Consider the following 25,813-nt stretch of genomic DNA (forward strand, 5'->3'; position numbering starts at 1 on the left):
CATAGAGGTCGCACTATCATTTTTTCAGAAGGGTAATAATACTACTCTCACCATTTTTGAGGAGTATTTTTAGCCGAGGAGGAGTATGAGATTTTCAGTAATACAAATATGTAACTCCTAGTTGTATATAGATTTATTAACGATCTAATAAACGTCTATTAATACAAGAAAATCATTAAAGCCTGACTTTTTGTGCTACTCAAGCAACTTGAGACCATTTTAGTGATATTACATCATCTATATAACAAGTGGTGCACAACTTTTTCATTGTCTTAACCTACAGAGCGGACCGTGGCTGAAGCCGGCCCCAGAAGACCCCTCCTATAGAGTGCGCTGGAGCTGACGCCGGAGCTATACCCACCCTACAAAACAAACCGGGCCGACACTATCCCCAGATTCCCCCACAGAGCAGGATGGAGCTGACGCTGGCCCCAGGCTCCCCCCTCAGAGCATGCTGGGACTGGCTTCAGCCGAACCCCCCACCCGCAGAGCAGGCTAGGGCTGACGCCTCTAAATTTACACTGTAAATTTTTTACACTGTTTATTTTTTACTTAATGTTTTTTCTTTTATTACAAATTTTTTACAGTGGCAAATATGTTCACTGCTAATAGTGATCTAATGGCAACAGTCCACTGGATCCATGTTATCAGTGATCTGTATACAGAGAGGAAGCATATAGCACCTTCCCTGAATGTCTCTCACTGTATACATGGGCAAGTGTGACTACGTGGGGCTGGTAGTATCAGGGGGCCGTCACGTTACAGGATCGGTCTGTCATATAGACAGCGTGATCCTGCTCATCGTACACTGCCATTGGAAGGGTCACAGATAATCACCGCTCCATCCTGCAGCTGCAGTAGAGCGTCATGTGACCTGGGCTCCGTTCACATGACTTTCTATCTGAGCCACAAGCAGGCCTGTTGGGGGAAGAGAGGACGGCGCTGCCGTATATGCGCTACTGAGAGGTGCAGGCGCATGAGGGTCGTCAGCCAACGCTTAAACAAGAAAATCACCAAGCGTATGTTTTTTGGGGTTTTTTTTCAGAAAAAATCAACTTCTACAAGCATTATCGCGATCTCTGCACGCCACGCTCGGCACACAGCACATGGCACACACTCTTTACATAGAGTGTGCCACTCACCTGGCACTCCGATCCTGCCAGGATCACATAAACGTTGGCACACAGGCCTGCAAGGAGAGCTGGAGCAGCAGCCCCGCTGTCCACATGTCAACCTAACTTAACACCTCCCTTTGACTTACCCACTTATTTTTATGATTGACTTTAGCCCCATGGGTTGCCAAAAAGAGAGAAGCAGCCTCATTTCCTGCTCCAGCAGCTCTTTGTAACAAACAGTTACCTAAAAAATAATATATCAAAATATATATGATCAAATACATGTACAACAGTAACAGATTCTTTCAACATTTGCATGTCTGCTGCATTTAAAGTAAATCTGTCACTGGGAATGTTATTTTAGCTGGTGACAGGTCCCAATAGCCTTTGCCATACTGATTAAAATGCCTTGTTAGCATTCTGAATGATTTTAGTAGTTTATAATAATTTATTTCACATTACCTGGCTCCCTGCCAGCAGCGTGTGGTGAGTCATGGTGGGGGTGGGGAGTGTGGAGGAGCAAAGACTGACACAGGCACACGCTAGTGTTGGGAAGTCCGGCTCTTTACAGTGAGCTGGATTGTTAGGCTCCACTCACTATAAAGAGCCAGCTCTTCTGGTTGCTGAATTGTGCTATTACACAGGGAATCGTTTTCATGCCGCCAGCCACCCACCCCCACTCCACTTTCAACCCGAAATTTTCAGGTTACAAAGAGATGTGGTCACTGCATAGGGGCTGGTCCATCTAAATAAAAGCCAAGTGAGCCAACGGCTTTTAGGGCAGAGCCGACTCCTCTTGTTCGCTATCACTAGCACACACAGGCTGCAGCTTCCTGCACGGGAGTCAATACACGCTGCTGGCAGGGAGTCAGGTAATGTAAAATAAACTATTATAAACTACTGAAATGAGGATCAGAATTCTGCCAAAGGCATTTTTAAAGGCAATCTGCCGTAAACCATTTATACTTACAGGTCAGGCGTTAGTAGTCTGTAACAACGTCACTACGGAAAAAAAACTACTTTTAAAAATATGCTAATTAGCTGCTGAATATTTATCTGATAAAAGTACACATGGCAATTACTCTCTGTAGCACTCAGGTTGAGCCGCATGCTGCAAAGGAGGGAAATATCAGTAGCACGCCTCCATTCTTCGATTCACTAGCACTCACATTCACCCATCTGCCCGAGAAGAAGTCTCGTGAAAGCAAGCAGGCAGATACGGCTACCAGATAGTAATGTACACCGCATGCGTGCGAGACTTCAGCCTCATATGACGTTGTCGGCTCTAGGGTTGATGGGTGGAAAGAAGAAAAGACTGGAGGCGTACATAATTACTAGATTAAGAATCGCCGGCTGTGTTATGTGTATGTGAGCACTCGGCGTGAATTAGCATATTTCTAAAAGTAGTTTTTCTCAACAATGACTCCAACGAAAACATGTCCTGTTACAGACTACTAACGCCCAGACCTGTAAATATAAATGGTTTAAATCACCACAACCCAAGTGGTAGTTTTTCTTTTTCATTTAGCATAACATAGGCTATTGGAACCGGTCACCAGCTAAAAATCACATTCTTGGTGACAGGTGAGCTTTAAATTTCATATATGTTTACAAATTATGTTTTTCCTAAAATAATGAGATTTAACTGGTCACCAAGGGATAACAGATATTCTCTTTTAGAAGTTCCCATTCTGCACATACAGCAAATACACAAAGACTGCAGTACAACTGTGTGTTGCTATTGCAAACACATGCAGAGAACATAACCTGCTCCATAATTTTGTGGTCAAGCAGTTGGCTTATACACAGGGCAGTTGAAGCCACGGCTGTGCGTCTGAGCCCATAGAAATACATGGGACAGTGTGCTTTCCATTGAAAGAACCAATATCACAATGGTCATGTGCATCAGCCCTAAACTGAAAAATTATAATACTCTAAAACAAAATATGTACCGTATATACTCAAGTATAAGCCGACCCAAGCATAAGCCGAGGCCCCTAATTTTACCACAAAAACCTGATAAAACCTATATTTTTTACTCGAGTATAAGCCGAGTTTGGGTTTTCAGCACATTTTTTTGTAACTCAGGAGAGTTGATTTACTTAACCCCTACGTGCACCAGGACACAATAGTACGTCCTCGCGGGAAGATACTTCCCGCACGGGGACGTATTATAGCGTCCCGCTTCTGGCACCGGCTCACGAACTGAGTCAGCAGAAGCAGCGGCTGTCAGCTGTCTAATACTGTCTATTATCGCTGTAACACCCGCGATTGGAGCCGGCTTCTATCGAGAGTGTTAACCCCTTATATGTCGCGGTCAATCATGACCGCGGTGTATAAGGTTCTTCCCCCTGCAGCCCCTGTGGTATACAGCCACGTGTTAACATCAAATTTACAATGCGTTTTGTAAACGCTAATGTTAACAGTAATATGATTAGGCAAATCACCTCTCCTCAGCTGTTGCAATGCATTTCAAAACGCAATGAAAATGCAACCAAAACGTAAATTAGTGGATTAGCCAATTAAACTATCAATACTTTAACAACCTGTCACTTTTGCGATTTGCTGAGTCACAAATTTTTCATGAATAAAACAGATACTGAAAATCGATCATTAGAAAATCCCTTTACATAAGTCTATAGAAAATAATTAAAAAAAACACCCACTTAAAATAGAGCAAGAGGTATAATTACTGATCAGGCACATAGATTTGTAGCAAATACAAACCTCTTGTGTTTACCTGTTACGGTGTCAGGGGCATCTGTGTTGCTACCACGTTTTATCAGTCTCGCTGCAAAACTGTTCTCATCAAATGAAGTTCCATTTACAATGGGGACATCATCAAAAGGATTCACAGACTGGTCAGAGGACACTGTGATGTACTGGACCGCAAGCCACAAAGCCGTACTTCCTTCATGATCCTTGAGTTCTAAATCTAATCTAACAAAAAAAGACATTGCCAAAGATTATGATGAATCTGCTTCTTATAAGAAACATGTTTACATGTAGGGAGTCTTGGGCTGCGTTCTTCGTGTACGCTCAGCATATACTTCTGGAAGACGCCCGACTTACATTGACATATAGTGGCAAACTTGGGCATAGTTTTGGCCTGCATTTGACCACTATACATTGTATGCGACAAGCTAAATCTTTTCATTCTGCTTCCTCCAACTGAGCGACGTATGCACTCAATGGATGCAAAAGACGCCTATGGGGAGAAGAGGAAGCATATTCCATCCCTCCTCAAGGTGTGCTGAGCACATACATAGCTCAGCAGGAAGGGTTTGGGGGCAGTGATTTCAATGTCCATGTAAGGACAGTGACGTCACTGGGGAAACACTCCCGTACATCGGCAGCAACCCATCCCCGTCTGCTACCGATCTACACTCCTCCCCCGAATTCAGTGTAGAGGTGGTGTTCCCGGGCGACGTATCCCACTGTATATATAAGCATACACAGTAAGCATACAGTGGGATATGTCTGTGCCATAGCTTGTAAAAACACGTTGGAATACCCCCAATGTGTCCTTACAAAGTATAGCAAAAAACGTCATGTGAACCCAGCCTAACATCCAAAGCTTGCTGGGAAGAGGGATGTAAATTATCACCTAAAGCTAACTAACCTGTAAGTCGATGCCTGGCTAATCAAACATCTTCAAAACGAGAGATCGCTACCACTGTTAAAAGGTTCTATCATGGGTAATATGTTTAAGGGTAGCCATTTATAGTGATACTAGATCATTTTCATCTTGCACCTGTTTTTCAAATGTAGATCACACAAAAAAATTATTCCAAGGGTATCAATTATGGTATCATGAAATTATATACCTTTATAAGCTACAAATACCTTACTGTAAAGTTATATCTGCAGCTATTGCCTTTATCTATGGTAAGTAACCTTCATAACAAAAAAGGAAATAGTTTATATCATGTAAAAAAAAAATAGATTGTCATTACTGTTCCTTCATATTGGTATATTCAAACAACATGGGGGTCGTATTTTAAGGACTGAACACTGCCCCTGGTCCCAGATTACTAGTACCATAGTTATTTAGCGCTAGGAGTATTTTATTATTACAATACATGAAAATAGGGATAACTGAACTTCTAGCATATTATTATAGATGGTTACAATTATAGGTTAAGGGGCAGTACTTGGATATGTAGTTGGCATATAGTAAATAGTTTACAAGTGGCCTGTTGGATAAAAAAAAAAATACAAATGATGTCATAAAACCATACATTCAGTCTCTTCTTACTTACTGTTTGCATTGCAGAAGCTGGTTAAACACATACTCATTCCTAGAAATGATAGCTCTATGTAGAGGAGTCCTGAAAGCAATCAGGGACAATAATTAACTTTTGCTTACATAAGGAATACTAACTGCGGTCATAGTGAAACACTTCTTCACTTTACATTTCTGAAGTCTGACCCACTTGTCACATAGAGAAATTGAATTGTTATCAACTATAAGGCAGTCAGAATTTTTCTCAGTGACAGCAAGTGCTCAATTTTACTGCAGCAGCGCCAAAGGGGAAGGCCTCATGCACACAACCTTTATGAGTGCAACAATCTGGCCGCAAAATAGTCTGTCAGATTACAGTTTCCATAGAGGTCTATGGCATCTGGTCATGATGCGGTGAACATTTTGTATCTCACTGCACCGTGTGTTGGCCGGGCGGCCACAAAGCAACCATGGTCCGCTCAGCTTTCTATGGAAAGCGGAGGGGTAAGCAATGCTCACCACAATAAACTGGACAGATGACACACAGACCAGATTTTATCTATATAGAAACTGAAAAAGAACAGACAAATAAGGGTTAGATCAAGCATGAATAAAACTATGTGCTGTGTGCATGTAGCCTTATCTTGCCAATCCTCGTTACCCTCTCAAAATACAGCAAAGTAAAAGCCTACCTTCCTTTATTGTCTTGCATATTGGGATTAGCCCCTGCATGCAAAAGTGCCTCAGCAATTTGTGCTATATCAGACATAACTTCCAGAGAGCGTTCCTTCATTGTGCAAGAGGCTACAAGATGTAGTGGAGTCTCGTGTTCCTCAATTGTAGCAGCATTCACGAGTGCACCATTTTTTATTAGGAAATTGGCGGCAAATTTGTCATCTATAAAACACACATATAAATATTTATTACACCTATAATAACTTAAGCACCCTGTGTACAATTATATGAATAATCATATTTAAGTAAAAACATTAAATGTATTATTATTATTATTAAATGGATAGGAAGCATCGACAGAGTTACAACAGAGCTTGCTAAGAGTAGTAAGGGGATTTCTTGGTATATGAAAGAAGAGGAAGGGATGGGAGCCTAGATGTTTGATTATGAGGGATGATGTCCATTGGAAATGCTTAAAGGGTAACCATCATTTCAAAAAACTTTTGATATGTTGTAGAGCAGGTAATTTTAAGCCATTTTGCAATTGGATTAGTTACCTGAATCTTGCTCCTTTCTCTTGTATTCTGCAGACTTCCCCTAAATGTCAGTGATCTCTCATATGGCTGTTGCTATGCACATTCCATCTTCACAAAGGAGCTGACTATGGAGATAAAGACACGCTCCCATTTCTCTCCCTGCAATCAGCTGTTCACCTCATTTCTCAGTGCTGCAGCAGTTATGTGCTGACAGGAACACTGACTAATGTAGTAACTAAACACCTAAACTCTTATCTTTCCCTCAGCTTTCCCTACACTTGTATATAAACAAATAATCCACACAGACGAGCAGGAAGTGGCAGGAGAGACTCTCCAAGTCTTTGAACTGTGCCCTCATGTGCCGTGCTGAAGTTTTACATAGATATGAGATAGATCCAGAGATAGATCCCCAGATAGATACGAGATATAGGATATACACAGAGAGATAGATAGATAGATAGATAGATAGATAGATGGATAGGGGATAAATAGATAGATATGAGATAGTTAGATATGAGATAGTTAGATATGGTGTCATTGGTCAGCAGCAGGTGCTTGTGATGAGGTGACAGGAGGCAGGTCCCGCCCCTCCATCTTGCTGATTGTAGTTCTTTTCAGAGCTGGAAACCCTGGTTGCTATGGGCCAAAAAAGAGGTACTAAATGAGCACCGAGAGGCAAAATATTTTGAGAAATGATTCCCAAGGACACCTGGAGCAGAATTATGTTTAGTTTTTTTTTTTTTTTGCTCAGAATGACGGTTACACTTTAAACTGTATACAGGCAATCCCTGACTTAAAGGGGTATTCTCGTCTTGGCACTGACATGCAATTTGATTAATCTGCTATAAATATACATTTCGACAAATAGATGTTATTAAAAAAAAATTACCTGTGTGAAGATAATTTCTCATAAATGTAGTCATATGGGCCCTTACAACAAACAAGACTGACTCCTTGGATACGGCCACCTCTGCTGGAGGGATCGCACAAAGACACAAGGGTATTTGTATATGAAATGTCCTGGAATTACTGCATAACCAACAACTGTCCTGTGGTAATGAATACTGAAGTCAGGTGGTCAGGCAGGACTCAATGGCGCATGTCTGGCCACCGCTGCCTAAATGTGAGGTGGTCGTATTCGAGGAAGCCATCTCGTTTCTAAGGGACAACATGGCTACATTTATGAGAAACAGGAACATTTTATTTAATAACATCCAATTGAAGAAATGTTTACATATGGCAAATGATTTAAATTAAATGTAAATGCCCAGATGGGAATACCCCTTTAAGGACATCTGACGTACAGACAGACCTCTGTAACGTGTCTGCAATGAAGTTTTGTAAGTAATCCTTGGACCCATGACAGAACAAAATTTAGAAAATCCAGCTGTCACTGGGACAAAATTTTTATTTCTGGACAAAATACAATTATAAAATATACCTAATTTGACGTACATACAAATTCAACGTAAGAACATACCTATCTTGTATGTATCTTGTATGTAAACTGGGGACTGCCTGAATTATATTTTATGTCAGTGATGGTTAATCTTTTAGAGACCGAGTGCCCAAACTACAACCAAGACCCATTATTTATCGCCAAGTGCCAGCACAGAAATTTAATTTGTGGTTTATACTCCCTGCTGTGTCACACTTTTTATTCATTTCAGCACCATGAGGAAACCAGTAATGCAGAAAATAGGAGAAACTTGGATGATCATTGTAGCTTCCCTCCAGCTTCCCATAAACAGGAAGAATTGTCAGGGCCGGAGCAGGAGCTACAATGATAATCCAGATCTGTCCACACTTTCGCATCCCTCCAGTAGTGCCAGGGAGTGCTGTCACTTTAAAATAGCTCTGTGCACAGCAAGTCTGGGACCGCAGAATGAAACCTGGAGTCCTCTCTGGTGATGGCCTGGGTACCCACAGAAAGGGCTCCGAGTGCCACCTCTGGCACCCGTGCCATAGGTTCACCACCACTGTTTTATGTCATATTCTATGATATATATGCGTATGTGCTTGACGGAATAAAAAAAAAAAAACGTCTACTCACCCCTTTGGATTGCTTTGTGCAGAAGACTCCAACCTTTCTTGTCTACCATATCAACATCAGCCCTACTGTTAACCAAGGTCGTGGCTATACTCTCTAGCTTCCGAGACAGTGCAAGATCCAGGGCAAGATCTCCATTTTGGTCCAGCTCATTTAATTTTGCAGGCAACTGAAACAAAAATTGTTACACACTATCCTTACAATGATCTATATTCTAGACAGATGAAAATGTTATGATTTTTGACTTGTCTAATATTATGTTCATCAGCTCATGATGTTACTATACCTGTGAATCAAGTATAACCATTAAAGTAGGAAGGCACTCACCCATCCATACCTTTGCTTTATTCTTCTTCTTGATAATTCATTCCAGGGGAGAGGGAAACAAACTCCTAGTGCAGGTACATTGACAAAACGACGGCCACTTTGCGATCTTGACACTTCTTCCCTCTTGCGTTTTGTCTAAGTACCTGCACTAGAAGTTTGTTTACCGCTTTCTTGGAATATATTATAAAAAAAAAAGAAGAAGAATGGAATTTTTATTTTAAACAAGCAGCTATGGGCGAGTGCCTTCCCACTTTAATGGTTATTCTTGTTTGACATCACAGACATTTTCTCAGGGAGCAGTTGCCGTCCGACTTTTGAAAAGACTTATACCTGGGAATCCATCTCGATCAGATACAGAAAGACAACATCTTCTCTTTCCACTTTAATTGCTTTATGTAAAGGGAATTGAGTCTTTGATTTAAACATTTTGTACAACAGCTGGGCACTCATCGAGCTGAAGTCTTCCTTCCTTAGGTCATCCTAAATATACAACCGAATAAAATATCAATTATATTAATATGTTGACTGCAGCAAATACATAACAAATGTCAAAGTATTGCATTGAACAATATAGAGGAATCAGTGGAATTAAAGGAAATCTACCATTTGATTTGGTGCATTATGAAGCAAACATACCTTGAGACTGCTGTAGCTACACTGATGCAGGATCATATCTTGGTTAATATCTTTGCTGAGTCGTTTTGCTGATAAAACATATGTAGCATTATGATAATGAAGCTATGTGGCCTCTATATCTGCTCTGGCGCATGCTTTTCCGCTTCTCATAGCAGGAGAGTTTCTCTGATTGCTTCATCATCTCCTGCATTTCTCTTCCTGCCAGACAGAATAATCAATTGCTGCACCATCCCCCAGCTGCTGTGTATGAGTCATTCAGCTCAGGTTGATTAGTGCTTGACTAGTCATGCTTTACTTTCAGCCACTTGTAATTCCAAGCTCCGTAAGCCAGTCTGTCCCAGCTTTCCCAAGGTCCTGAATGGTATAATTGTTTTTTTCAGCAAAACCACTCAGCTCAGGGACTAACCAAGATATGATCCTGCATCAGTGTAGCAACACCATTCTCAAGGTATGTTTTCTTCATGATGCATCAAATCAAATGGTAGGTTTCCTTTAAAGGGAACCTGTCAGTAGAAATTGACCTAATAATCCCTTACCATCTCAACACCGCTTCTCCCTTCTCTCTAGGGTCTCGTAGAGTCGGAAACTAACACTGACTCACTGAAGGTAGCGTGGGAGCACTAGAAAACTGCAGCCACGTCTAAAGACGTTGTTGCAGACTCCAGACCTACGTCTGAAGTCAGCCAGCGGTCCGAGACGAGTTACAGGGAACCTATAACCACATTTGAACATATACAGCTAGTGACAGAAGGGGGGCAGTCAGTTAATAGAGCTCTATAGGAACCTGTTAGCTAAAAATTGTTTCACTTATATCCACATAAATGACATTTTAACTTAAATTACCTGGCATCAATGAGGGGCATGTCCTGCTCGGCTGCCCCTCTCATCTAATCCTCCCCATGCCTTATGCCTCCTTACTGGTCACAGTTCATGTCATGTGACCAGAGTGAAATCATCTCAGGTACTTTATAATAGCAAACTGTACCCCATGCATGTATGAACATGAAGTCACAGCTGCCTCCATGGACTTCTATTCCTCTCCATCCTCCATAAGGGTTGCTGTGATTTCATTTAATCACATACATGGTGTACACATGTATCATGAATGTCATGAATGTAACACAAGGCACCATGTAAAGACATTTACACAATATTTCCCATATGTACATAGAGCTTTATATGCTTGTAGCTGAATATTAGCAGGCAGTCGCCAAGTACAAGGAAGCAGAGCAGTGCTTAAAGAGACACAGAGCTGTCAATCAGAATAATGGGGCATGGCTCACTTCCAGCCTGTGAGAGAGAAGAGTTACAAACACCAGACATGAGACACACAAGCTAATTTGCATATCAGAAAAACGTCTGTAATTAAGGTACAGTGCCTGACTGGCAGCTAATATTTAGTTGATATGGGGAGGACTTGTAACCCTTTATCAGCAGACATTGTTAGTCAGGGTGGTCAAAATCTGGTGACAGGTCCTCTTTAAAGGGACACGGTCACCAGATTTTTCTCCATGAAACTACAAGGACCTTCACCAGTTTACCAATCAAAAAACTCTTCCAAAGTCATGTGAAAATGAGGTGAAAAGAGTCATATTTTCCTGAGATAAGTCAAGTTTAGAGGTTGTAGGGGTAGTGTCATTTCACACGGCCCTATCGTACCAAAAAACACGGTGTCATGTCAGAACATATTTTAGATCATAACAGGCCGTGGACTCCAGCCGAGGTGATCTGACCACCTCAACTCGCTGGGTTCTCCCTAGTTACTAGGTACAGTATAAAAATGTTCTGCTTTTCTAAGCATCGCTAGTGTTAGTTGAAAAAGGAGTGCCCTTTGGACTAAAGGGCTCAATGGGAACCAGTCTTGAATTAATTTTTTTGAAACAGCGGTGAGAGGTTTCCTTTAAGTTAGCTACAAAACTGGAGATTCAAACAGCTAAAGTAATAATCAGGAATTCTTTCTTTAACTGTAGTTTGCATTTTAAACTTTGTTTAACTGCCTGCACCTCTGGTTCTGTAGCTCCTAGAACCACAAGTCTGATGTAACCAAAAAGATGAGATTCTTATCTTTAATATGATAACAAAAACATGTTTGGTACTGAAGAACAGAAGATAAGGGAGTTTGAAGTGACACTTCACATGCAGCCTACAAACTTGACTCATCTCAGGCAAAAAATATTACTCTTCTCATTTCCACATGACTTTGAAGGAAATTTTGGGGGGAATTCTAGAAATTATATTTAATTCCCTTCTGGAGGGGGGAAGTTTTTTTAATGGGTAAACACTGGTGATAGTGTACCTATAAAATATTTAATACAGCTTTAAACTATAAAGTGTTTACAAATAAATTTGATAAATGAGATTGATATCTAGATATCTATTACAAATAAACACAAAAAGCTATTTATTTCTACAAGGTTAAGGGACTTCATACCCAGTGACTTGCAATGATCTCAGCACAATAGTTTAACAGGGTGGTGGCATTGAGTTCTTCTGCAGTCTGGTAGAAACGGATGCAGTTCCTCACATTTACCAGTGACATTACCCCCTTCTCACACCTGCCATAAAGACACAAGATTTACTCAACAAAGAAACAGGAAGCATTATAGTTACGTTCCAGGTAAATAAGATAATCCAAAGACCACCCAGTACTCCAAATATTGAAGGGATATAAACCCCTATTATGGGTGATCGAATTAGTTTATATTACCCTAAATTACCTTCTATTAGCCTAATCTAATACATTTTTTAAACAAAATATGGGGTCTGTGGGGAAAAAAAATGTATGGAACTCATGTAAAGATAAATCCAATAACACTTGTAGGGAAATGGAAAGAACATACCTTTCTCTCAAGAGTTGAAGCTGAAATCTGTTTGCAAGCTTCATCAATTCTGTTAAGTACACATCATCTTCTCGCAAGTCAAGCTCATCAGTATAGATCCATCGAAGCATTGCCATGGTCACCTCAGGGTTACAATCTGAAGACAAATCAAACATAAAGTCAGGAAAGAAAGGCAAATTCAGATCTCCTATACTACAGGCAAATCCAGAAAGAAAAGCATCTACAAAGTTCCATTCAATAGTAGATCAAAGAAGTAGCAGCACTCCGTGTCCAATTCAAGGGTGTTTATTCACCAAGTGACCTTGGTGAATAAACACCCTTGAATTGGACACGGAGTGCTGCTACTTCTTTGATCTACTATTGAATGCAGCGGTCTTGGATCAGACACGCCGTAGCCTGCACCCACCGGGTTGAACCCCTTTTTTCACTGTGCCGCCCACCCAAGCAGCAGTTACAAAGTTCCATTAATATTTTTGTGCTGGAAAAACCGATCATCTTACAACTATCAAAATTAAATACATTAAAGCGGTTATCCGGGTTTAAAAAATTTCTTATGGCCGGGCTGGGGAGGGCTAGTTAAACATAATAAACATGGACTTACCTCCTCCGGCGCCGCGTTCCCTTCAATCCGTGCCCCTGTATGTTTACAGGGGCACAGAAGCCGCGCACAGGGAGCTTCCGGTCCGTGATGTGGACGGCTCCTCCCATCCGTCCCTATCTCTCCGCGTTGTAAGCGCTGGGAGATGGTGTGGCATGGGAGCGCGGGACATCGGCAGCACCGGAGGAGGTAAGTACATGTTTATTGTGTTTAAATGGACCTCCCCAGCCCGGCCATAAGAAATTTTTTAAACCCGGATAACCCCTTTAAAAGAAATCGATCATTAAAATCCATTGCGATACACCAGGGATACTCAGTCATAGGTCCAGTCAACAGGACTGTGGTATCTTTTTATATTCAATGTAGAGATTTAGGAGAGGATTCCACCGTTAATAATCGGTGCCTACCACACGTTGTTGTAATAAAAGAACTTTGATTCTTTATTTGTCTCGATTAAAATTGCTTGTAAAGCGCGTTTCACACAAGTGTAATTAAGGAAGATCCCTGTTATGACTCGTTTTAAAAGCAATTTTATACAGCACAAATAAATAATTTAAAGGGGCATTTCCATTTCAGAAAATTAATGTTATTGTTTGTATTATAAAAAGTTATACCATTTTCCAATATACTTTCTGTATCAATTCCTCATAGTTTTCAAGATCTCTAGTTGCTTTCCTCCTCTAGGAAACTTCTATGTTTACTTCCAGTGGACATAAATCTGTCCATGGTCACACAGGAGAGCGGCTCTTAGTAGCAGAGAGTAATCAGAGCCGTGTGATATAATGAGCCATACACCTTCGTCAGCATGAACAGATTTATGTCCACTGGAAGTAAACATAGAAACTTTCTACAGAAGGACAGCAAGCAGAGATCTAGAAAACCGTGAGGAATTGATAAAGAAAGTATATTGGAAAATGGTGAAACTTTTTATAATACCAACAATAGGGTAATTCCCCTCTAAATTTTTTTATTACAACACAATATGATTGGCACTAATAAACAGAGGAACCCTCTCCTAAATCTCTAGATTGTGACGGTAACACATCTCTTAAAAGGGTTTTACACAAGTGGCACCTCTGCCTTCTCTCTTTAATTGTGTTATGAAATATACTAAACCTTTTATATATTTGTTATTCATGGCCGCCTTCCATTTTTAAAAAGTTGCTAATAAGCCAGAAGGACTATGGGAGTATTATATTAAGCCTCTGTACTCTGGCTTTGTAAGCTGTGGTTATACTGCGGCAGCATGTCTCATTCACCCCTTCCGTGCTTCCTGTAATCTCAGCAGCAGTGAGCACACCATGGGAGGGGGGAAATGTAACAGCCTGTGTAGCTACAGCACAGAGGGGCTCTGGTAACACACCCATAGCCCCTCTAACTCATTAGCATAATTTTAGTATGAAGGACGCCACGGATAATAAATAAGAAGATTACCGCAGTCAGGGTGTCTGGAGTATGAGCAAGTGTCCCTGGTTTATCATGCTTGGTTTTGATGGTAGATTTCCTTTAATCTGCACAGGACATAGCCTATTTAGATTAAAAAAGGTTTTCAAGAGTTGTTAGGAAAGTAGTAACACATGGACCAGAAACTAACATTTTGTATGAAATGTAGTTTCCTCACCTGACAGATTTAGTTCCTTTGTAGATGCCAAATTGGCCAGACTCCAGGCCTCACTTCTGGCAGCCAACACAAACTTGTGAGCATTGATGTTTTGGTCTCCAACTATAATCTTCAGATCACTAGAGGCACAGAAGGACAGAAAATCATTGAGTCTTAGGAATTACATAGTATTTTCAACTCCTAAAGAACAGTAAAGCTATAAGATCAATATATGCCATTTCTATCTAGTTAGATGGGTTCAACCTCCATTGTTGGCTAAAACTAAGAGGCTGCCATCCCACTCAGTAGCACACATTTCATAGATTACGCATTAGAGACCAACTTATCCTTTTTTATAGCAGTTATTCAGGGGATCACTGCATTCATAAAGACAAGTAAAATTACATTAAAAGGAGTATTCCCACGAAGATAAGTTTCTTAAACTCAGGATAACAAAATAACACATTTTCTAATTCACTGTTATTAACAAAAATACAGCATTTCACAGATTTAAGTCCAACCTGTACAATTTCAGTTGCCCCTGGTTATGACTTTAGGGTTGTCAGCCATCTTGTCAGATGCTGTGGAACTGAGCTCTATATCCCTGCTCCCTTCAAGGCCCCTTCCAGGACGAGCACACACACTATGATGTGGGCAAGCGGCTGAAGTCATGGTGTGTGCAACGGGACCGCGCGGGGAGCAGAAGACAAAGCTGGGGACAGAAGAGGACCTGGGGTGGTGTCGGAAATGGGAGGTTTTTTAAATCATCGACTTGAGTAAAAGCCGTCTTATACTCGAATATATATGGTATTAGTCATTGAACCCCCCGTAAATAATAAACCTGAAAAGCAGATCTCATCTGCAAAAAAAAATAAAAAATCCCCCATATGTCCAAATTACAACAAAATAAACATTTAATAGACTTTAAAATGTGACAATGCAGATCTCCTGTTAATGGCGCTCCTTCCGTTCTATGCCCCGCCGTGCGGCCATACAGCAGTTTATCAACACATATGGGGCATCCACAAACTTTGTGGAGTTTTTGTCATTTAATACTTTGTGATGGTTTCATTTTTGGCCAAAATTAATGTAATGGTCTTTAAAAAAAATTACAGCTTGTAAATTAAGCATCAATTTTGTTTTAACCCCTGTGAAACATCTAAAGGCTTAACACTTGATATAATTGATCTTTCACACATTGAGGGGTGTAGTTTCTAAAATGGCATAGTTTACAGGGTGTTACTGTTATATAGGCCATCAACATCATGTAAATAACGTTTTTGACAGTTTTCATAAAAATGAGAACAATTGCACCCAAAGTTCGGAATAACATAGAAAAGAGAGAGGATGCATAAAAATATGTGCCAATACAAAGCAGATATTTGGGAAATGTTAGTTATAAAGTTACTTGGGTAACTTGGGTGACTGTCTGCTTGAAAAGCAAAATATTTAGAACTTTCAAAATGAATATTTTTAGAAATTTTTACCAAATTTTCAATTTTTTTCATAACTAAACACAAAAGATATCATCAACATTTTTCTATTAATTTGAAGTACAATGTGTGTCAAGAAAACAGACTGAAAATCCCCTGGATATGTTAACCCTAGAATGCATGACCATGAAAATCTACACTTTTACATACCTGGGGCCTTTTAGGCCCGTGTGCAAATAACATGGAATAACTCAAATAAAATAACTTTTCAAAGTTTATTTGAAAAATGCAAGGTAAGGATGCATTCCTACTAGCGCTGGTGTCTGCCAGGAGGGGATCTGTAATGGATCTGACCTCCTGGTGTCCCCAGCTAAGGCTGGTAGAATCCGGCCATGCCGGCAGCCTTAACTGGAGTTACCAAGAGATCATATCCATTACGGATCACCTCCTGGCAAACACCAGCACTAGTGAGAATGCATCCTAAGATGTTAATAATTCAAAACATTTAGTGCAAAAATAACCCAAAGTAACTGAATGGGCTTAACATGGCCAATATACTCATTCGGTATAACTCTTTATAATAATGTTTTTTTGTATAAAAGTTTTTTTTTTATATAAAAGTTGCAGTAAACATGCTGCAGGAATATCCCTTTTCAAAGTTTCCTTTTCGAATTTACTAATGACCGCAAAATCTGTCACATATTATCTGTTTGCAAGAATGATCCTTCCAGACATTTTGTCCACAAGTGCTACAGACACGCTCCGATTTCCTGTCCTTCTTTGCTGGACAAATGTAACATTGTTTTCTTATTTTATCTCTCGGCTCTGGATGTTCCTGAAAACGTATACCACATCTGATCATAGCTTACAGAAAATCTCTCTTTTGGACAAGAATTGTGGAATTCCTACATTTCCTTGAGCAACTCTTACAATATTATGTGATGAGGTGCACCCAAGAACCCTAGGAGTACTGTCCCAAAAAACATTTGTTTTGGATGTTCTGGTTGTACGTTCTGCTGGATCCATTTCTTCTTCATCATCTGAAGAATCACTCAATGATGAAGTAGAGACATTAGCTGGTAGCATGTACTCTTCATCAGACAAAGAAAGTTCACCATCTTCATCACTATCAAAAATGATTGCTTTGATTTCTTGGTCAGTCAACCCCCTGGATGTAGACTGTGCCATTGTAACCTTAGACGTCAGTAAACTAATGAAAAAAAATGATTACAATAAGGGTTGTAGACTCTTTGTTAGTGTCTGTACAGCCCCCTACACTCACCTTCAGCAGGTCACCACTTTCTTTTAGGTGACGTGGAAATCTTTGGATTTTTGGAGCTCAGAGTTTTTTTTTCAAGAAACAAGAAAGCTGACTCCTTCCTCCTTCCTGTTCAGGAACTATGATGATATCAGAGACGCATGACATCATGAGGTAGCCTCCTTCCCAAGATCACATGAACATGTAGTTAGGCACAATCCACACTCTGTGCAGCAACAGCAGAGTCATAAAGACTAAGGCTACATTCACACGACCGTATGGGGGACGTATATACGCCCAATATATGTCCCCCATAGATGGCAATGGGCGCACAGCGCCCTACGGGAGCGGTACACACGCGTGGCACAGTACCGCTACGTACCCGGGAAAAAGATAGGACATGTCCTATCTTTTCCCGTAATACGGCGCCGTGCGCCATGTATCCCTATGGAGAGGGGCGGGGGTGAGCTGCGCTCTCCCCTCCTCCTCTCCCCGCGCGCTGCCGTCGCCCACTATGGTACGGCGGGCAACGGCAGTGTGAATGCAGCCTAAGTCAAAGTTTTCCCCAGCAACAGAAAAGACAAAAAGACTTAGGATTACATGTAAACCTAGTACGGGCCTAAAAGGCCCCAGGTATGTAAATATGGGGTATTCACAAAAAAGAGTTATTATACCGAAATGCCTGTAACATAAAAATATATGAACAACTGGAAATGACTAACAACTATATAACTGAGGAATACCTAGAGTTTCAGAATTCTACCTAAAGTAATCTTGCAGTAAAAAGAAAACAACTAACAGAGCGGGCCTGCGAGGCCCCAGGTATGCATTCTAGGGTTAAAGCGTTACAGCCAGATAAGGTCTTTATAGTAGAGCTGACTGTGCGTTTTAGGTGAGATAGTAGTGCTGGAGAGTGCCATTGTGTCTTACATCCATCTTGGGACTCTGATCTCTCTTTTTCTGTGTCAGATACTAGTAGAACATTAAGAACCTAAATTACAGTGTAGAGAAACCCTGTAATCTAATAATCGAAGCATATTGTCAGCACACAGCATCTCATAGAAGTAGAGGGATCACGAAGTATCTGATTAGAGAGTCCCCGTCCACACTGGAATTTTCCACTGACCATCACTGAGTTATAGGGATTAAAACAGCAATAAAACTGGGTAAAGTGTAAAAATGATCTTTGCTGTATAAATATCACTAGGGGATTCAAATGTGAGAACTTTTTTTCATGGGCAAACCCCTTTAACTTGATATTTTTACTACAAATACAATAAAGCTCAGACTCAAGAAGTTTCTTTTCTTTAGATTGAACTAAAAAGAAAAAAAAGTCATGTATCCTTTTATAATGTACCTGAAGACAAAATAAGCTGTAGCCCAGCCATGAATGAATTAACTTCTACAGTATTGTTGGTGAGCAGAGATGAACCTGCATTTCCATATGAGGCGGAGGTTGAAGCTATCCCTAAGCCATGCTTTGGACTGCAGCACTGCTTGTTCAGCTTAAAGGACACCTGTCATCAGGTCTGTGTCACTTGTCCTGTCACCTCTACCTGTTGGAGCAGCTCACAAGGATCCCATCCCAGCCTTTATCTAGTTATTTCATACATTATTCATTGTAAAATCATCTATTTTTTATCATGTAAATGAGGCTGGTCACATGGTCAGAGGCAGTGATGTCACTCCTGTTACCCCTCCCCTCTCCTCCCCCTGCTCATGTCTGTGTGTAATGTATAGTAAAGCATGGCTAGTGTGTGTGCTGCATCTGCTGAAATGCTGCATCCTCCTAATATACAGGTGAGAGACACAGACATCAGCTACACATGAATCTGACATGTTCTGCTGTAACATGGCTGCCTGGAGCTGCTGTATCTCTCCTATACACACACACATGCACACACAGGCTGCAGGAGGCGTGGCCACCAGCACCAGGAAGCACATCATTATACAGCCTCACATCATTGTACAGGCTGTCAGTCATGCACTGGGGGTGTGGCTGTGCCTCCCACTCATGAATAAGGTGGACAGCTTGAATATGCTAATGCTTCATTGGACATTTCACAGGTCATTTGCATACAGCTTTAGGACCTCATTGCTTAGGTTTACAGGCATGTAGAGGGACAATGAAGGGATAGAGGCAATGATGGCAGTCTCTAATGGCAGTTTATGAAAATATATTTAGTTTAGGGGGGTTATTTTGCATGACGGGTTCTCTTTAACTCTATTGATATTTTTATTCCAGTGCATTTGCTCACATCTAAGTACCTTGCTGTTTAAAACGTTTATTTGTATGGTGTTCCCAGCCTTACAATAGTACTATAAAAAATAGAAGATCATTCTCAAACTTGAAAAAAAAGTCTACAATGAAATCCTAAAGGTTACAAAGGAGGGAAAAAACAACCAGTGCAAAAATCTGCAAGAAGGCAGAAACCGCCTCCACTGCAGGAAAAAGAGCTTTCCTCTCGTATCCTGTGATAAAAGCTTCTTTCCGGGGAATGCATACAGCAACTAACTTAGCAATAAATCAGTACTTACACTGGTTAGTAGACTGCAAAACGGACTGATTTACCCAATGAAGAAATCCAGGCATACAGACTGTTCAATTTGAACGCACAAGCTATTACTGCACACAAAAAGCAAGAGAAAATAGTTTTGTTTTTTTTTATCCAATGGTGGTGAATTTCTCCCTCTCTCATAATAGGTTAAATGCACTAATAAAAACAAGTTCTAAAAGGTGTAAAATAATGTATGTTTTCCCTTATTTTCAAGGGTTATTTTACCTGGAGATGTTAAGATAATACTGTGTTGTAACATTTTGCTGAACACATTTTCCTGTGCAGAAATAATGGAATCGTGGAGGGTTCTCCAGTATTAGAGTCACAGATATAGATGTAAACGAAACCTACTGCAAACCAAAATGTAATTTTTACCTGGTGTCAGGTTCCAATAACCTATGTCCTATGTTATGCTGATTGTAAAAATACTTTTGTCAGTATTCTGAATCATTTCAGTAGTTTATATTTTATTTTCCATTACCTGGCTCCCTGCCAGCAGCATGTGTGGAGTCCCAGGAGGATGGGAGGGGGCAGCTCCCTCTCCCTTCTCCACTTCCAGTCATGTGCATTGGAAGGAGAGGAGGAATGCATGAGGAGACACAGGAAAACAAGGGCACATTACGGAGTTACTGTGGCGCGGGATACCAGGAAGTAAATACATGTTTACCACAGCCACATACCTGGTTTCCATATCTCTCGAACAACCCCTTTAAAGCACAACGGAAAAAATTAACAGGACACAAAACATGTCCTTTTTCTCAACTCTTAACAGAGCGACCCTGAATAGTCTATTCTCTGTACAGAGCTTTAGAATGATGGGAAATATTCTACGTATTGAATTGTATTTTTTTTTTCAGGTAATCATTTTCTCTTTACTTTGAACTGGACTTCAGAAACACTGCTCGTTACAGAAGGAGCAAAAAGACAGAGATTTACTAATATATAAAAAACAAAGTTCTCTACAGCTGTACAAAGCTTAGGAATAGGTCAACTAGATTTCTCAGTGCATATGGTACATGCACAAAATCTGTTATGATATCTACATTATCTACTACCATAAGTGTGTTGAGACAAACAGTGGATACAACTAGAAAATCTACTAAGTACTACCATAACAACAAAATCTTGGCACAGAATTACTATCGGAGCAATGTCCCTCCTGACCCGGCTCTATCTTCTATCCAGGGACTCTAGTTCAGTAAACATCATAATCATCCAACGGAGAGCACAAAGATGTATTATCCAAAAATCATCAGCACACACTTTGCCAAAAATATCTGGATTTAACAAGTTCACTCCAACCTATTGTATGTCACATAGAAAAAGTCAATCTTCTGCCCCAGTGCAGCTGCTAACTAGTTATAATCAACTGGTTCCAGTTCATTAAGAAAGTAAAGTTGTGAGGCCATAAATGAACTTCACAGTATTTCAAGACATAGCTGATACTAAGAAATGAAAATATTTTAATTTTAACAATGCTGGAAAACTTTTTTGGGGGGAGATTTATTATGACTTCTCACACCCTTGGCCTACTTCCGCTTTATTGATGATATGTTGATCATCTGGACAGGTTCAGAACAGCTAATTACAGTTCATGAGAATTTCAACAAATTCCATCCCACAATAAATCTGACCGGCAAGTACTGCGCTGAGCACTAATAGTGGGAGCCCGTGCAGTACTGGTACAGCACTGAGCGCTATGGGTTTAAGGACCTGTTGTATTAACTTTGTTATTGTTATTGTACTTTTGTTTACATTTTGTTTGCATCTCTTCCCTGTCCATGGTGTACAAGATCTGTGTCACTTCAGAAAGACTGTCATAGCATAATCCCTATTAAACCTCCATAGAAGAGCACACGCATAACCTTCAGTCAATGCAATGAATAAATCAAAATTTTATTACAAAAATAATTAGCAATACATCACAAAAAGTACATCTGCTTAAAAAAAAAAAAAAAAAACATTAAAAGGACTCTTAAAACATGAAACAAAAGCTGGCTGGGGCTCTCCTGGGATCGTATGAAGCCCTCACTAGCTTACTATACAGATGCAAGTCATCTACATCTGTCCTTATTCCGGGGAGAGCAGTTGCAGTAAATTGGCAACGGGCTCAGGGGTTGGTCCAAACTGCTACCCCTGCTCCTCAGTCCCCTAGAACTCCTCTTTGGCGGAACCCGTGGTTGGTCTACTTTGTCTCCCTCGCTGGTTGGACCATGTGGGGCTGTGCAGGAATCAAATTCCTTGGTCAGCTCTTGTCTACAACCTCAGAATTTCTTTCTTATACTGAATTAAGTGAGCAATTTAGCCTACCGGCAATTGCTTCTTTCCACTACCTCCAGCTGCGCCATGCATTCCAAGCACAGTTTGGTTCCCTCAACTTGACTGTAGAGTTTACTTCTCTAGAAAAACTACTGAGTTCCCCGGAGCTGTCTAGACCACTCACCCAATCTTACACTCTTCTTCAGTCCACGCGTAGAAGGCCCTTCGATAAGGCCCTTTTGCGCTGGAGGGAAGATATCCCAGACCTTTTGGATGAGGAATGGAAAGAAGTTGAATCATCCTTCTTTGAAAACATTGTAAGCGCTAGGGACTCTCTGGTCCAAACAAAGTTCCTTCATCGCATTTACTATACCCCTGAAAAACTACATCGTATAGGTGTTATAGAGGAGGACACTTGCTTCCGATGTCAGGCTGCCAGTGGGTCCTTTCTCCACTGTGTGTGGTCCTGCAGCAGGGTTCAGCCATTCTGGGCCGCAGTTATGGAATTTCTGCATTCACACTTTGACATGCCCCGAGTTCTGTCACCCAAAGTTTGCCTCCTGGGTATAATTAATGAGCTAGTTCATGGACATTATGATAAGATCTTCTGAAGATTCGCCCTTTATTATGCACGTAAGGTAGTCGTAATGTCATGGAAAGATCATGACACCCCCACCTTAAAGCGGTGGATCCTACTAATAAATAAGTTTGTACCTCACTACCGTACAGTCTATCAACACAGAGGTTGTCCGCAAAAATTTGACCTGATTTGGGCAAGGTGGTGTAACACTCGGCATACTGCTCAGTATCCCACCTTTAATCCCACCTGATGTGTCAAGGGGGGAGGGGGAGGAAGTGAATGTATGGTGTTGTTGATGTATGTATGTTGTATGAGTGTGTAGGTAGCATGGGCTACGGTAGCATTCCATTTATATTATATCTTATCTAGCAGCAATATTTGTGTCTAATTATGTTTATAAGGCCAAGGCACGCCACTCCTGTCAAAATATTGATGCCGCAATGTATGTATGTATGATACTGTATTTCTGTATTAAGTTGGACTACTGTTGTTCTTACAAATGTTCCAAAAACTCGGACAGTGTGCAAAAAAAGGTGATATATATATATATTAAGACGCTAGTATTTCTCCTCAGGGTACAAAAGCTGTAAACTCAAATGAAAAGAAGGTACTGGCCAACATGGCGTCTGGTGGGTACTTGTGAACCTTACATTGTGTGTGTTCATTTTTTTGGTTGGAGGTACATATCTGTGATATTGGGACTCACCATTGGAATATAGTGATATGTAGTGCCTTCTTTTCATTTGAGTTCACAGCTTTTGTACCCTGAGGAGAAATACTAGCACCTTAATTCTTATATATATTGGTCGCCTTTCCAGTGCACTGTCCGGGGGTTTGGTTTCATGTTTTTAGTGTCCCTTTAATGCTTTTTTTTTTTTTTTTTTAAACAGATGTACTTTTGTCACGTACAGACAGTCCCCGGGTTACATACAAGATAGGGTCCAGAAGTTTGTTCTTAAGTTGAATTTGTATGCAAGTCGAAACTGTATATTTTATAACTGTAGATCCAGACAAAAAACATTTTGGCCCCAGTGACAATTGGAGTTTAACCCCTTAAGGACGCAGCCTGTTTGCAGGTTAAGGCTCGCAACTTTTTTTGGAAATTTGACCAGTGTCTCTTCCTGTGGTAATAACTTTTCAACGCTTTAAGATATCTCTGTGATTTTGAGATTGTTTTCTCGTGAGACATTGTAGTTTATGTTAGTAGTGTCATTTCGGTGATCCGTTCCTTTTTTGGGGGGTATAAATTCAAAAATTTAGGAAAAATTTGAAAAAAATGACTATTTTCAAAGTTTCAAATGTTATAATTTTTAGACAAAAAGTGATACCACAAATTTTTTTTGATAGAAACCTTTTGCCATTGGTCTTCTTTTTATATCCATTATTTGTTTTACGTTTCCATTATTTTTATGGATGTGAGAAGGTTTGAAGTTTTAGTAGCAACTTCTCAGATTTTCTTGAAATTTGAAAAATGCGAACTTTTTGGTGATCAATTCAGTTTGGAAGTGCCGTATAAAGGCTTATGTACTATATACCCCCACAAGTAACACCATTTTATGAACCTAACATCTCAACCTATTCAAATCAGCATTTAAGAAGTCTGTTAACCCTTTAATTATTTTTCCGGAAGCATATGAAAATGGAGTGGAAATTTTGAAATTTCAATTTTTGATTTCAATCTTTCCAATTTAGCCCTAAAACGGATACATTCAGAAGGAATTTGAGGTAAATATATATTCCTAATTTCTTGCCCTGCTTCTTCCGAGTACGGCAATACCAGACATGTGGATGTCAGCTGCTGTTTCCCCGCACATCGATGTCCAGAACAGAGTTAGCGATACCGGGAATATGGAAGGCCAATTTGGCTGCAAATATTTTGTGGTGCCACAGTGTAATTGAAGAGCCCCTGAAGTAAAAGTACAATAGAAAACCCCCCAAAATGTCACCATTTCGGAAACTAGACCCCTCAAAGAATTTATCGGTGGTTGTGGTGAGCATTTTAACCCCCGACACGCTGGTCAAAATTGAATGCAAAGTAAATGGTGCAGAGTAAAAATTGTGTTTTTATCTCAAAAATGTCATTTTAGTGCCTCATATACTGTGCCCAACCCATGCCACTTTAGACAAACACCCCAAAAATCATTCTGCGGGTTGTCCCGAGTACAGCAATACCACACATGTGCCAATAATTTACAGACTGGGCGCACAGAAGGGATGAGAACGGAAGGAGTGAAATTTTGATTTTCCAGCTCCGTTTTCACATGTTTGGATTTGGAGTGCCATGTCATGTTGGCAGGGCCCGTGAGGTGCCAGTGCAATAGAAACCCCCAATAAATGATACCATTACGGAAACTAGACCCCTCAAAGAATTTATCGGTGGTTGTGGTGAGCATTTTAACCCCTGACACGCTGGTCAAAATTAAATGCAAAGTAAATGGTGCAGAGTAAAAATTGCGTTTTTATCTCAAAAATGTCATTTTAGTGCCTCATATACTGTGCCCAACCCATGCCACTTCAGACAAACACCCCAAAAATCATTCTGCGGGTTGTCCCGAGTACGGCAATACCACACATGTGCCAATAATTTACAGGCTGGGCACACAGAAGGGATGAGAACGGAAGGAGTGAAATTTTGATTTTCCAGCTCCGTTTTCACACGTTTGGATTTGGAGTGCCATGTCATGTTGGCAGGGCCCGTGAGGTGCCAGTGCAATAGAAACCCCCAATAAATGATACCATTACGGAAACTAGACCCCTCAAAGAATTTATCGGTGGTTGTGGTGAGCATTTTAACCCCCGACACGCTGGTCAAAATTGAATGCAAAGTAAATGGTGCAGAGTAAAAATTGCGTTTTTATCTCAAAAAAGTCATTTTTGTGCCTCATATACTGTGCCCAACCCATGCCACTTTAGACAAACACCCCAAAAATCATTCTGGGGGTTGTCCTGAGTACGGCAATACCACACATGTGCCAATAATTTACAGGCTGGGCACACGGCAGGGGTCAGGAAGAAAGAAGCACAATTTAGGTTTTCAAGCTTCGTTTTCACTAGATTGGTAATGGGGGGTACCCCCGAGGTACCAGTACAATAGAAACTCCCAAGTAGTGAACCCATTTTGGA

General features: G+C 40.6%; 1 protein-coding gene across 2 annotated transcripts in view; it reads right to left on the reverse strand.

Moving 5' to 3' along the window:
* ANKFY1 (ankyrin repeat and FYVE domain containing 1) overlaps positions 1–25,813 on the reverse strand; it is a 68,273-nt gene that overhangs the window by 19,306 nt on the left and 23,154 nt on the right. The window contains exons 1-10 of one of the 2 annotated variants that reach the window (XM_072136144.1): positions 19,832–19,850; positions 14,624–14,742; positions 12,405–12,540; positions 11,996–12,119; positions 9,259–9,408; positions 8,605–8,770; positions 6,033–6,237; positions 5,378–5,446; positions 3,856–4,055; positions 1,262–1,359 (exon numbers count right to left, since the gene is read on the reverse strand). In XM_072136144.1, the coding sequence (XP_071992245.1) occupies positions 1,262–1,359; positions 3,856–4,055; positions 5,378–5,446; positions 6,033–6,237; positions 8,605–8,770; positions 9,259–9,408; positions 11,996–12,119; positions 12,405–12,520 (1,128 nt within the window). In that variant the 5' untranslated portion in view covers positions 12,521–12,540; positions 14,624–14,742; positions 19,832–19,850. Of the gene's footprint in view, positions 1–1,261; positions 1,360–3,855; positions 4,056–5,377; positions 5,447–6,032; positions 6,238–8,604; positions 8,771–9,258; positions 9,409–11,995; positions 12,120–12,404; positions 12,541–14,623; positions 14,743–19,831; positions 19,851–25,813 lie in introns of those variants that run through there. The other variant, XM_072136142.1, reaches the window with a different exon arrangement.

The sequence above is a fragment of the Engystomops pustulosus genome, chromosome 2 (genome assembly GCF_040894005.1).
Source record: "Engystomops pustulosus chromosome 2, aEngPut4.maternal, whole genome shotgun sequence".
NCBI classification, from domain to species: Eukaryota; Metazoa; Chordata; class Amphibia; order Anura; family Leptodactylidae; genus Engystomops; species Engystomops pustulosus.